Source organism: Agrilus planipennis, unplaced genomic scaffold (genome assembly GCF_000699045.2).
Source record: "Agrilus planipennis isolate EAB-ADULT unplaced genomic scaffold, Apla_2.0 scaffold9, whole genome shotgun sequence".
NCBI classification, from domain to species: domain Eukaryota; kingdom Metazoa; phylum Arthropoda; class Insecta; order Coleoptera; family Buprestidae; genus Agrilus; species Agrilus planipennis.
In genome coordinates this window covers 2,597,995-2,611,879 of record NW_020442467.1, presented here as the reverse complement: position 1 = coordinate 2,611,879, position 13,885 = coordinate 2,597,995, and the positions used below count along the sequence as shown (strand labels likewise).

The following is a 13,885-nucleotide window of genomic DNA, read 5'->3' as shown; positions in this document are numbered from 1 at the left end:
AAGGGAAATGACAAACACGTCATACTAAGCGGGAGTCATACAAAGCATAGTCTTAGAAAATAAACAACTTTCTATTTTGGTTAGTTATTTAGTTTAATAGAGAGAAAAACTACAAATTGTATATATTTATTAACAGAAAAAGAAAAAGAACGATGAATTGTAATATCAATATACGTAAGAAGGGTCAAAAAAATGAGCGAAAATGTTATTATTAATCGTTTGGGTCACTATAGCCGGATTCTTGATAATCAGTAATAATAAACGATATGTCATTTTAAAAGGAGTCGTTATATCCAAACTTTCCTATAGAGAATTTAATATGAAAACCAAACTTAACACTGCAATTACTTCATATTATGCGGTTGGTCCAGTGGCGGATTATTCATAAGGCAAAGTAAGCATATGCCTAGGGGCAAGGTTAAAAAGGGGCCCGCGCGGAAGTTTTTAAATTTTGTGCAAAATATTCACCACCAGAGGGGCGTCTATGAGGTGCTAGCCTAGAGCACTCTCAACATTTAATGCGCCTCTGGGTTGGTCAATATTGACGGAGTCATAATAACCGAATTCCACTGAATTTGCGAACAGTAATCTATTCCAGGTCCATCTTTCCTGTTTCTGCCTCTGTTTCTGACTAGACCTTCATGCATGAGAAGGTGTCCTACCGACCTATGTCGCCTATTTTTTATTGACTTCCACAGAGTCCTCTGTTTTCCTATTTTTTCTAATACCTATTCATTTCTAACCTCTATCTACGGTATCCTTATCATTAGCTTGTAACACCACATTTCGAAGGCTTCTAACCTTTTCTTTTCCGCGGCGCTCACTGTCCATGTTTCGCACCCGTACTGTGCCGCGCTCCATACATACACATTTACCATTTTTTTTCGAATTACTAAATTAATGACGTAGTTGTCTAACGATGAGGTGTATTCGTTTACTTGCTTTATTAACTGATAAGTGATTTATTTCTAATTTCCGGGTGTTATTCTTTACTGGGCGGCATAGTCGGTAATTGTAGAAGCAATACAGATTAGAGTAAATGCATGATTCCTACGCATCTTAATTCAAAAGCTTAAATTATTGTTTTTGGGAGGTACAATTAACTCAGTTTTACATGCGAACCCCCATCGTCCGATATCAATGATTTGGCCGACCAAGGTTCAGCGGAAAGGTCACTGGGGACTGCCACTAATAAGTACAGAATCTATTCGCATATCAGACTAAACCATCAATGCTAACTGTGTTGGAAAATGAGAACTTGTATGTGAAATACAATACATTTTTAATAGTGGTTAATATCAAATATTAATGTGAAAATTCATTTTCAATTTCTTACCCACTATAGCAGTATAAACGTCTAGCAAGGAGGAGTTAGAGATAGCTTTAAATAAAATGGATGCGGTATTAACAAAACAGAAAATAAATAAAAGTAAAACAAAAATACTAGTATGCAAGGGAAGAAAAAGAGGGAAAGAGCGAAAATAAAGATTAGAAGAAGTGGCTGATTTTAGGTATCTAGGAACACAGATAAGTCAGGACGGAAGGAGTAGTAGGGATATAAAGCAGAGGGTAGCGAAGGGCCGAGTCGCCTTCAATAAAAAGAAGTCACATCTATGCTCGCGAACGGTTAATTTAGAAATTCAAAAAAGGTTGTAAACGTGTATGTTTGGAACAGGGATGTAACGGAGGTAGTTTTATCGGAACCGAAGGCGGAGTCGGAGTGTTTAAATTTGCTTTATCGGAGTCGGAATCAGAGTCGGAGGCAGGGTCAGAAGTGGTGGCATGAGAGAGAATTTTTATTTAAGGACAAATGAAAGATTATTAAGTCAAATTTTTTTCATTTCAATTTTCGGGGGATTCCCGGCGCGACATGTATGAAGTTCATACTATAAACCTGTTCATAACAGTCGACACAGGCCGCCGCGCCGCCGCTATGTTATGCTTCGACCTCCGATTAAAACCTTCGATTTAAAAGTGTCGGAGCCGAAGTCGGAACCGAAGGTGTAATAATAAATAAATAGGAATAAATGTAACATCCCTGGTTTGGAGCACGGTGCTGTACGGGAGCGAAACATGGACGGTAGGCGCTGCAGAGAAGAAAAGGTTAGAAGTTTTCTAACAAGTGTTACAGGCGAACGATGAGGATAACGTGGATAGAAAAGGTTAGAAATGAAGAGGTATTAGAAAGAATATGAGAACAGAGGACTCTATAGAAGTCAAAAAGAAATAGGCGGGATAGGTTGGTAGGACACCTTTTTAGGCATGAAGGTCTAGTCAGAGACATATTAGTGGCAGAAACGGCAGTTAGGAGGGGTAGAGGTAGACATTTTTTTATTTATTCAAAACTATTTTAAAACGCATATTTGTTTTTTATTTAGTTAGTCAAATTTTTCAATTTCTTTGCTTTTGCTGCTTTTACACTAAAATTTTCTAGGCTTTATATAAAATTAAATAAAAATTGTCTTGTGAAAGGAATGATTTTTAGCATTTTACATGGCCAGTCTATCGTCGATACTTGTTTGTAGGTCATTTATGTGCTAGATAGCAATTAATTGTTTTGTTTAACTATGTTTATGATTACCATGATACAAAAGAAAGGCGATAGTATTAAACAAAATATCTCACAAGATAGGCTCCACAAAACTACAAATTTAACAAAAAAATGACTGTAAAATTGGCAAACAGCAAGATTTTTCGGTCGTGTTGATTAAGTGAAAGGAATTGTGTTAATTTGATAATAACCGTTGATTATATTACGGAATGTGTGTCACTTCGAAGTTTGCCTTCGTAGGTACCTTATACTTTATGTAGGTATAATACCTAGCTACCTACTTAATGTAAGACGTCTGACAAACATTTTATTAGACATGGAAGGCTATTGTGTAATATTAAATTATGCAATATTTACTACTGTTCACAATATTAAATGGACGTAATGTACAGGGTGTGTAAACTTCGACGTTTGTGTAGAGCAACAAAAGAAAAGGTTAGAAGCGTTCGAAATGTTGTGTTACAGGCGAATGTTGAGGATACCGTGAATAGAGAAGGTTAGAAATGAAGAGGTATTAGAAAGAATAGGAGAACAGAGGACTCTCTGGAAGTCAATAAGAAATAGGTGAGATAGGTTGGTAGGACACCTTCTCAAGCATGAAGGTCTAGTTAGAGACAATATTAGAGGCAGAAACGGGAGTTAGGAGGGGTAGAGGTAGGCCTAGATTAGATTACTGTTCGCAAATAGTTAAGGATGTGGGTTGTTCTAGTTTTTGATAAATGCGAAGATGAGCTCAGGATACGAAAGAGTGGAGGTGCGTGTCTTAGTCAGTCTTAGGACTGACGACCTTATGATGATGGTAGGACAATCTGGTAACTATCAACTCGACTCCTTTTTTTGAGAAAAAATTATTGTTGTTTTCAAAAACTTTTTATGGTCTTTTATGTTAGAGTTATAAACAAAAGTCGAAAATTCCGAGTTTTAACTCCATGTCAATCTCTTGGTTGTTTGTAACATTAAAAAAAAAACAGTATTTACTTACTTCAGATACTTTTTTTGCATAGAATACACTGGTGTCGGAAAAAAAATTCATCCCCTTTTAGATTGGTTTCTAATAGGCGCCCGTCATCTATTTGAATGTTAAAAGAGGTACTGCGCTTGGCAACAAAATGTTTTAGAGCTGCCCAAAGGTATTCAATTGTGTTTAATTCTGGTTGACATGGCGGTAATAAACAAACATGCTGACTTTTTTGTATTATTTCGTACATTTTAAACGTTGGTTTATGCAGTTTTATAATATCGTACAATAATGCTACTTTTTCAAAAGGGTAGTGTAAAACCTGCTTCCTATTTTTTGGCATTCATTAATAAATTGTAGTAGATATCCACACAAGTGGACCTTGTTGGAGGAGCATACGTAATCCTAAAATGTAGCATCGTGCTACAGATGGCGTTTACTGCGCCATTTGTAGTATTTTCTAAATTGTAGAAAATTTGCAACAATTTTTTGTTGAATACTTAACTCTTGTTTTCAATTTGTACTATTTTTCGTGCCAGTTCAAATTTTACAAATGGTACTGTATACATTGATCTGTTTTTCGCTTGTTGATCGGTGGTGAAGAGAACTTCATAGATAAAATATGATTGAATTTGGAATTTTGTCACGGCGCATTCAAGTAGTTTGATTCTCACAGACGATGTCGATAGGCAGACAGCCATCCGTTAGATGTCCGCCAAAATATTAATCAGTTTGTGTTGTTTTGTGTGTTTATGTGTTACAACATTTTGTCGAATTCCAGCTGTAAAGATAAATGTTAGCCATTCGACAAAATAAGCTTATAAATCTTCTGGAAGTTTTATAACTCCATTATAGATGACTTAGAAATTAATTGTTATTTTGAGAAACTATTTCAAAACGTCCTTTACCTTATTGATTCCTGATACTGTAATCTACTTACTTTAAATCCTCATTTATAGTTTAAAGAAAAGACTAGGACTAGTTAGAGACGTATTAGAAGCAGAAACAGGTACTAAGAGGTGGAGAGGTAGACATAGATTAGATTACTGTTCACAAATAGGTAAGGATGTGAAATGTTCTAGTTTTAGAGAAATGCGAAGATTAGCTCAGGATAGGAAGGAGTGGAGGTGCGTGTCCAATCCGGTGATGGCGAATTCCCTCCCGCAGGTAGTTTTGGTTAAAATATAGATAGTCGAATTCTCTCCCGGGTACTAGCGGAGTTCCCTCCCGTTCATATCAGCTCCGATAATTGAGTTAACGACTACTTACCGATTTTATTTATCGAAAATAAACATATATTTATAGTGCACTTCAGTACTTCAGTAAATTAAAGATAAAACACTGTACAGCCAATGCATAAATAAATTCTTTTGATTGTAACTCAACTAGCAAACGTTACAATTAATAAGCGGAAGGAGTAGAAACAAATATTTGCCCAATAGAAGGGTAGTCTGATAAAATCATTATTGTTATTGTGGTGTCTATAATATATGAATAATATTAAGATTAATATGTGATGTGAGGCTGTATTATTTAAACAACTCTTTATGACTTTATAGTGGCAATTAGCACTTAAGGTCATCCGCCGCTGTTGGGAGGCAATTGATGCATAATTGGGAGGGAATTCGACATACCGAAAATTTTAACCCTAATTAAAAACAGGTATATGGGAGGGAACTAGGCATTATCCGTCCAACCAGTTTTAGGACTGACGACCTAATGATGATGAAGTAGAAAAGTTCCAATCAATCCTTACTATTTTCAAGTTCGATTTTTCACCTGTAGTTTTTGTGTAATTGCATAATTATCATTGTAAATGCTTTTATTATTCCTTTATCTGAACCATCCGCACACGAGAAGCTGAACTACTAAACTTTAGCCATTTAATCATCAACTTACATTAAAAATGTAAATATATATACATGTATTTACTCATTTTTCAAAAAACTTCTTATAAAACGTGTCGACTGTTACAGTTCCGTCAGGTGATGCGTCAATTGTTTACATCAACTTTACATTACAACACTTATTAAAATATAAACTCGAATAGGTTTACTTCTCAAGTCAACGTATAAATTTTAAAATGGTCTAAACACCATGAAGTGTTTTGACAATGTTTTTACTGTCATTATTCAATAAATCCGCACTTGTTTACGATTTTACGGTGTTGTCGATTGAAACTATGTAATTTTCATTACCTGTGTTTATCGATGGATATATTAAATTCTATTTGACGATTCGTTTTTTTTTTCGTTTCGTATTATATTATTCTGAAATTTCTAATGAAACTACAACTGTGTATCTATTTTTATTATTCAGTAATCCTTTAAAATGTTAAATGTATGTATTTACAAATTGTAGCAGTGCAAAAAGTCAAAAGAACAGCAAATACGAACAACTAACGTACACATATAAGAGGACTCGCGATCTCATACCTATTCGGTGACGAGTGGGGAACAAATTTGCCGTTAACGTCACCGTTGACACGGCAACCGTTCGCGTTAACATAGGTGCGTCAGCCTCGCGTCTATAGCTCTTATGGGCTCTTCTCTTCCCTTGGTCATTTATTAAATATCCGTTATTATATTAGGGAAGATTAATTTGAGTACAGAAGAAATAGAGGAAAGCGGGAGACCATTTTAGTTTTACGGGTTGTTACCCGTATAGAGAAAACGATAGAAAAAGGAAAGAGCGCGTACATAGGATTTGTAGATTTAGAAAAAGCTTTTGACAATGTTAAATGAGATAAGATGTTAAATATATTTAAAAATGTAGGGATGAAATACAGAGATAGAAGAGTGATATTTAGTTTGTATAAAGAGCAACCAGGCAGTTAAGAGCTGGGGCAGCAACGTAGAGAAGTAAATATTACGAGGGGAGTCAGACAGGGAAGCACACTGTCACCGATACTTTTTAATCTATACATCGAGGACGCGATTAACATCATTAAAGACAGTACAACTGTAGGGATATATATCCAGGGGCAAAAGATTAGCATGCTTAGATTTGCAGATGATATAGCAGTATTAGCATCTAGCAAGGAGGAGTTGGAGATAGCTTTAAAAAAAATGGAAGCGGTATTAACAAAACAGTATTGTATAAAAATAAATAAAAGTAAAACAAAAATACTGGTATGCAAGGGAAGATATAGTAGGGAAAGAGCGAATATAAAGATAGGAGACGGAAGAGAGAAGGAGAAGAAGTGCCTGAATTTAGGTATCTAGGAAGTTAGATAAGTCAGGACGGAAGGATTAGTACGAATATAAAGTACAGGATAACGCAGGGTCGAGTCGCCTTCAACAAAAAAAAGGCATTTCTATGCTCGCCAACGATTAATTTAGAAATTCGAAAGAGATTGTTAAAGGTGTATGTTTGGAGCGCGGCACAGTACGGGTGCGGAACATGGACGGTGGGCGTCGCGGAAAAAAAGGTTCGAAATGTGGTGTTACCGGCGAATAATGAGAATACTGTTGATAAAAAGGGTTAGAAATGAAGAGGTATTAGAATGAAAAGGGGAACTCTATGGAAGTTAATAAAGAATAGCTGAGATAGGTTGGTAGGACACCTTCCCAGGCATGAAGGTCTAGTCAGAGACATATTAGAGACAGAAACAGGAGTTAAGAGAAGTAGGGGTATACCTAGATTAGATTACTGTTCGTAAATAGTTAAAGTCTAAGGACTGACGACTTTATGATGATTATGATTATATTAGATTAGGGAATTGCTTCCTCTCAAATGAAGAAACGATAGGCGATAGGTAGACAAGAAAATAGAGCACAAAAATAGGCTAAACCTTCTAAATTTTTTGTACTAAGTCGGATCGAAAATGACCTTTTCTGCATTCGTTTCTTCAAACCGTCTACAAACTTTGCGAACGTAAGAAATCAATTCATCTTCTTTTTTATATACACATTTTTTCATTAAAAAAGTGGTCGCATCTCTAGGCATGAACATTTCTAAAAGGCGAGCTTCACTTCATCAAGAAAAAAAACTTTTTCTGCACAAAGACGGGACTTGACTTTTAGAAGTGGCACTTCTCCAAGTTTCCCCACTCCATACCTCTTGCTTTGACTCCAGGGTGTAATGCACACACGTAACAATACGGCTCGAAAAATCAGCCCCGTCTAGTCGCTATCTCACCAGGAGTCATTCACCACCATAAGGTGGTTTGCTTTGTCAGGAGGTTACGAACCCATCTTGCCGATAGTTTTCGGTTCAAAATGATTGATTAAGTACTCTCATATGACATTCTGACCTCTGCAGCAATACTTGGGTTTTTATTATTTAAAATATTGAAATAAATTAATTAATGTACTACTTGATTATTTTTTAACTATTCAAAACGAGTAAGGTCTGTTTTTGTATATTTATATATTTATTAATTGGATGTCTCCAGACTTATTCGAACGATCTCCGGACTTTCTAAAATGTTGAGTTGGTAATCCTAGTAAAAATGCACCACTGCTACATATTGTAAACACATAGGTACGTTAAACATTTTAAAGCATTATTAATAATAAAAAAAGGTACACATCAGTTGTAGATTCATTAGAAATTATAAAAAAATAATGAATAGACTTTGGAATAAATTCATCGATAAACACAGATAAAGAAAATTGCATAGTTTCAATCTACAACACCGTAAAATAGTAAACAAGTGCGGATTTATTGAATAATATAGGTAAAAAAATTGTCAAAACGTTTTTAAGTGTTTAGACTGTTTTAAAATTTGAACGTTGACCTGAAGTAATTTCGAGTTTATATTCTAAGTGTTGTAAGAACAATTAACGCATCACCTATATGCTTTATGAGAAGTTTATTAAAAAATGATTAAAATACATATATATGCATGAATGCTTACACTTTTAATTTATTCTTAATTGTTCATCTTGCTGTGGAAATCCGAAAATGAAATGGAACAGACTGATTGTTGATGATCAAATGACTATAAGTTCAGCTTCTTGTGCTCGGCCGGTAAGGATGATAACGGAATAATCAAACCATTTACAATGATAATTATGCAATTACACAAAAATTGTCTGAAAAGTCGAATTTGAAGATAGTAAGGATCGATTGGAACTTTTCTACTTCATTATCATCATCATCATCATCATTAGGTCGTCAGTCCTAAAACTGGTTGGACACGTATCTCTACTCGTTCCTATCCTGAACTAATCTTCGCATTTCTCTAGAACTAGAACATCTCAAATCCTTAACTATTTGTGAACAGTAATCTAATCTAGGTCTACTTCTCCGCCTCTTAGTTCATATTTCTGTTTCTAATATGTCTTTAACTGACCCTAATCTTTTCCTAGAAACTATAAAGGAGGATTTAAAAGTTAGTAGATTACGGTAAGGAATCAGTAAGAAGCTAAAGGAAGTTTTGAAACAGGTACTCAAATAACAGTTAAACTATGCATCATCTAAAATGGCGGCTGAAGTAATAAAAGTTTCAGAAGATTTATAAGCCTATTTTATCGAATGGTTTGCATCCGCAGAAATAAGGAGGACGGCCCGAATTGTATTTAGTGATAATGCTAAGGGACAATAGTCTTTACTAAGTTTATCTTTCCAGCTAAAATCGAACAAAAATGTTTAATTATTTATTCTGCTACATTTTGGCGCCACTGATGGTTATGCAGAAACTATTTTGGATTTTGTAGACACAGCTACATAACAGAACATAAAACGTGTTTCGTTTGAATTGTAGAGTTGACCAAAAGATATGGTGCGGTTATGGCTTTGACATCCTGAGTGGTTTATAATACCCTATGATGTGCTAAGTTATAAAATAATTTGGGTGGTGTTTGTATCTCAACAGCGAGCATTGTTTGAACTCTTAGAGGTGTTGAAATCTAGAGAAGTCCTAAAATGTTACAATGTTGACAAATTGGCAAGTGAAAATGGACATACAGTTGTTCGCCTACCACTGTATATAGAACTTATTTGGGCCCAAATTAAAAATAACATTCGGAGGAATAATACAAATCCGAAGTTTAGTGCAGCAACAGTTCGTTAAAGATTACTCCTATTACGGGATGAATTTACTATGTTGGGCTGTTGAGTGTATTGTAAGCTCGAAAGAAATTTATAGAGAGCAAAATACGTCACTTCTTACAGGGTAATGGGAAAAATCTTCCGAAAAAAAAAAGCCTCAGGAAAAGAATTTCCCCTCTGAAAAAATTAATACCTTCGATTGTAAATGGTAAATTTTATTAGAAATGTAACGTGGTTCAGTTATCAGACAGTTTTTATATCTGTATGTCGACAGATCCACGATCTAGTGTACTACATGCAAATAAAAAAATACTTGTTTGTGTAATGACTGCAGAAAAGGAAATTGTTTATCTCTGTTATTATTTAGTTTTCAAATAATTTATACATAATATTTATAAATATTGCTTTCTGACAATGAAATAACGTACAAAATGTTCGCAATACAATTTAATAGAAATAAGAATAGATCGAGTAGATAATTAGCTACAACGTTATTACCTGTTGTTTTAAATTGTAATATTAGTAGAAAACAAACTTTTGTTTGTGAAGTATTCTTAGAGATAAATAATAAATACTTTTTGGAAAGTCAACTCCCAACATAATGTTATCGTTACACATATTAGCAAAAAGTAAAAGTAATTGACTAGAACTCATGCTGTCTATTCAACGTTATCATCATCAAGAAAGATAATAACTTGAAGTGTTGATAACGTTTAGAATACGGGAATTTTTTCCGGGGTTTTTTTTCCGAAGGAATTTCTTTGCGGGGCTTTTTTACAACTTTTTTGTAAACATATGTTTTTACCTTAGCTTTGAAATATATCGTTCTTCGAATCGTTTTAAGCAAATAATTTATGAACATGTAAAAGTTTGTAATACATCTATTTTTCCCTTTATGTTTAAGAAATCAAATTTGTTTAATTTGAAATACTTCAGAAAGCATAGTGAATTGCAAGGCATTTAGTTAGTGCACAACGATTTACTAGTATGTACTAAAGCAGGTGTCTTTTCAATTTTTAGAATGCATACTCCAGAGGGAACTTTGGAGAGGGGTCAGGCACCACCTCTTCCTCCTCCTTATACTGCTCCCGGGCACCTTGTCCAAGAAAAACCTGCCGGCGACCACAGCTTGCAGGTGGACATGTCTCACGTTATGTCACTGCCAGGGCAGGATCAATGTGATAATATTACTAACAGGTGTGTACTTGACGTAGATACCCTTAGTTCTTTTATTATGTAAGGCACCAGATGCACCCCTTTCTTTTGTTGTGTGGGTATAGTTTAATTTCCTGTTCAAAAAACTCTTTTATATGTTGTTTTGCTGAAGGGAATGTTACGGGACTGGCTAATGATGTACAGTATCATTGTAAAACATTTGACGTACCCACTACAACTTCATTAAAAATGGGAATGGCGCGGCTGTTATTAATTTGATTGCCCTATGGGTTTTTATTAATAGAAAATGTACACATGATTGATCAAGATTTTATCGATCATCATGAGCTCACAAACGAATAGATAAGCGTAAGTATACAAAACCAGAAAAAAAATCTTGTAACTTTATTACAATAATTATGTCAATGTTAAAAAGTGCTTTCTTTAAGAAATTTCGGTTTTCAAACTCAACATAATTTTCACGCACTTATATATGTTACAGTTAAAACCAGTTTTTAGATAGAACGCGTTTTCCCTAGTTTGAACTAGTTTTTACTAAATGCCTTTGTAAAACAAGAAATACCTAGTCAAAATTAGAATTTACCACTGATATACATATTTGATTTTCAGATAAAACTAGATGTCACTTCGAGCTTTAGTTAAAACTAGCACTAGTGAAACTAATTTGAGATAAAAAACAAGAAAAAATAAAAATATAAAAAAGATAAAAAACAAGAAAAAATAAAAATATTTATACTATATATATGAAACAGTTTGATATTACTAGTGGTTAATATATCAAATATTAAATGTAGAAATGTACATTTTCCATTTAAACCAACTATAAATTACCTCAAGTTAATGAGGAGATTTGTTGCTGTTGTTATCTCTCGTAGCTTAGTGATCAGAGCATTTATGCATACAGCCAAAGGTCTCGGGTTCGATTCCCGGCGAGGGTGTGACAACAGCAAAAAGTTTTTCATCATTAACTTGAGGTAATTTACGTTAGCTTAAATGGAAAATGAATTTCCACATTTGATATTTAAAAATATTTATTAAAAGATCTAGGATACAGAGTCATGCACCTAGTAAATAAATAATAATCTTACACTAGAACATTTTAGGGAACATCGATATTAAGTAGTTGCCAAGGTGATAATATTAATTAAAAATAAATAAAATAATCAAAAGTCTACAGAACACAACCATAAAATTTAAAAAAGGAACATTGGTTAACACAATAAAAAATAATCAAACAACCTTAAAAATAAGAAAGGACGAGGACCTACTTGTTATTGCAACCAATCAGTATAAGTTTTGTCTAGTAAGAACTACTTTTAACTGATATTAAATTTTGAGCATTAGTTAATTCTAGTTTTTACAAAGGAATTTAGTAAAAGCTAGTTCTAACTAGGGAAAACGCGTTCTATATAAAAACGGGCTATAATTCTAACATAAGGATGACGAAAACAAACACTATGTGGGGCCCTATAAGGAGTCCCCGAAAAGTAGGAACTCTGTGATGGGATGCTCAAAAACTAAAAGTACAGTTTTTTAAAGCATCTAAAATTCTGATTATTTTCGTTTTTTTTTTAAGAACTTCGCGCCCGCTTTCGATCAAGGGAACTTCTGGTTCAATTTTTCCAAGGCATTTTCGTTCTGATTTTGAGTTTTTTGTTTGGCAAAGTGGCAGCCGAGTTTAAATTGTGAGAAACGTTCCCTTGTTTGGTGTACTGATAACAGTTCTGTTTTCTTTAATAATCGAATAACTGTATTAGTGATTAGTCTTTTTCGACCAGTTCAGTTCGCATTAAGTTTGTACTCTTGTTTCTATTCATTCATTCATACTTGAGGCATAACGGCGCTGGGATTAAAACAGGTAGGCGTATGCGTGCTGGTCAACTACATACGAGGGATGAAGCTTGTGACTAACTTACGATTAACTCAGAGAGATTAGTGTTTTTGCAGTCGTAAGATAAAAAATTATCCGGAGACCACTCGGAAGATGCGTTACTGAACTCCCGTTCTACTAGAATGTTTTAAATAAAACTAGTAGCGAATTTAATTGATGTTTTTAATGAGAATGTTTCTTACACACTAACTAACAAAATTAAATTTACTTAAAAAATAGAGAACTAAGAAAGGGGGTGGAGTCTAAATGAAAGATATTATGGTGGTGGATAAATATAGGAATTTCCGTCATATACGAGAGGGTGTTGAGTACAACCAGATATAGAAAAGTCTAGAAACAGGTATGAAAGAGTTAACAATGAGCTAGGTATTAGTGACAAAAAACCTAATTTATGCTACCAGGAATTATTGAATTCATCACGTACATTTTGTCTGTATGACAATGAAATTATTCACAAATATTATAAAACCAAATAATAAAGCAAAGGAATTTATGACTTAAAATGTTTGAACAAATGTTTGAAGTTGAACTGACCAAAGAAATGTAAATAAAGTAAATAATAACACTAAATCTAACTAAACGGAAAAGTTTTCGATTTAAAATGATTGTAAAAAATATAGATAATTATTAGCACNCAAACTATTTGCTAATTAGTCATAACATTACTAATAATAATTATTAATGTATTATTATTTGTTAACGAACAATATTGCATACAGAATAAATCAGGTAAAAAATAAAGTTCTGTATTATGATCCAGTTCAGAACATCGGATACAATCTTGATTTAAAGATTGCACCGAAACCGTAATGGAATTTGTAGCATTAGATTGTCATAAGAAATTGGTCAGATGATTGGATTAAGGGATAGGATACTCTACTATGATCAATTTCTGATCAGATGGTTGGATCAACAGATAGAGTACTGTGCGCTGATCAATTTCTGATCGGATGACCAGATCAAGGAACGGAGTACTGTTCTGATCAGAAACTGATCAGATCGGTGGATTAACGGAAAGAGTACTGTACTCTGATTAGAAACTGATCAGCTGGGTGGATCAACGGATAGAGTGCTGTACTCTGATCAGAAACTGATCAGATGCCCGTATTACGGAAAATCTGATCCGCATCTGATCACAATCCGGGTTCTCTGAACTAATTTCCGGTCGGGCACTTTTTCCGGGGACTTCTTTTCCTAGATCCTATTTTTACGAAGGGATTATTTTAGCAATTCAGGTTATTATTATTATTGCAGTGGACCAACTGAAATTGGGGTCATACTTTATAGACTATACAAATAATCAATATAGCGG

At 34.1% G+C, this 13,885-nt stretch overlaps 1 protein-coding gene across 3 annotated transcripts in view; it reads left to right on the top strand.

Moving 5' to 3' along the window:
- LOC108735532 (mitogen-activated protein kinase kinase kinase 13) overlaps positions 1-13,885 on the top strand; it is a 71,286-nt gene that overhangs the window by 2,949 nt on the left and 54,452 nt on the right. For all 3 annotated transcript variants that reach the window (XR_003232495.1, XR_003232494.1, XM_025981206.1), the window contains exon 2: positions 10,527-10,703. Coding sequence is in view for 1 of the 3 variants with exons in the window: in XM_025981206.1 (XP_025836991.1) it covers positions 10,528-10,703 (176 nt within the window). In the remaining 2 variants the exon portion in view is untranslated. The remainder of the gene's footprint in view (positions 1-10,526; positions 10,704-13,885) is intronic.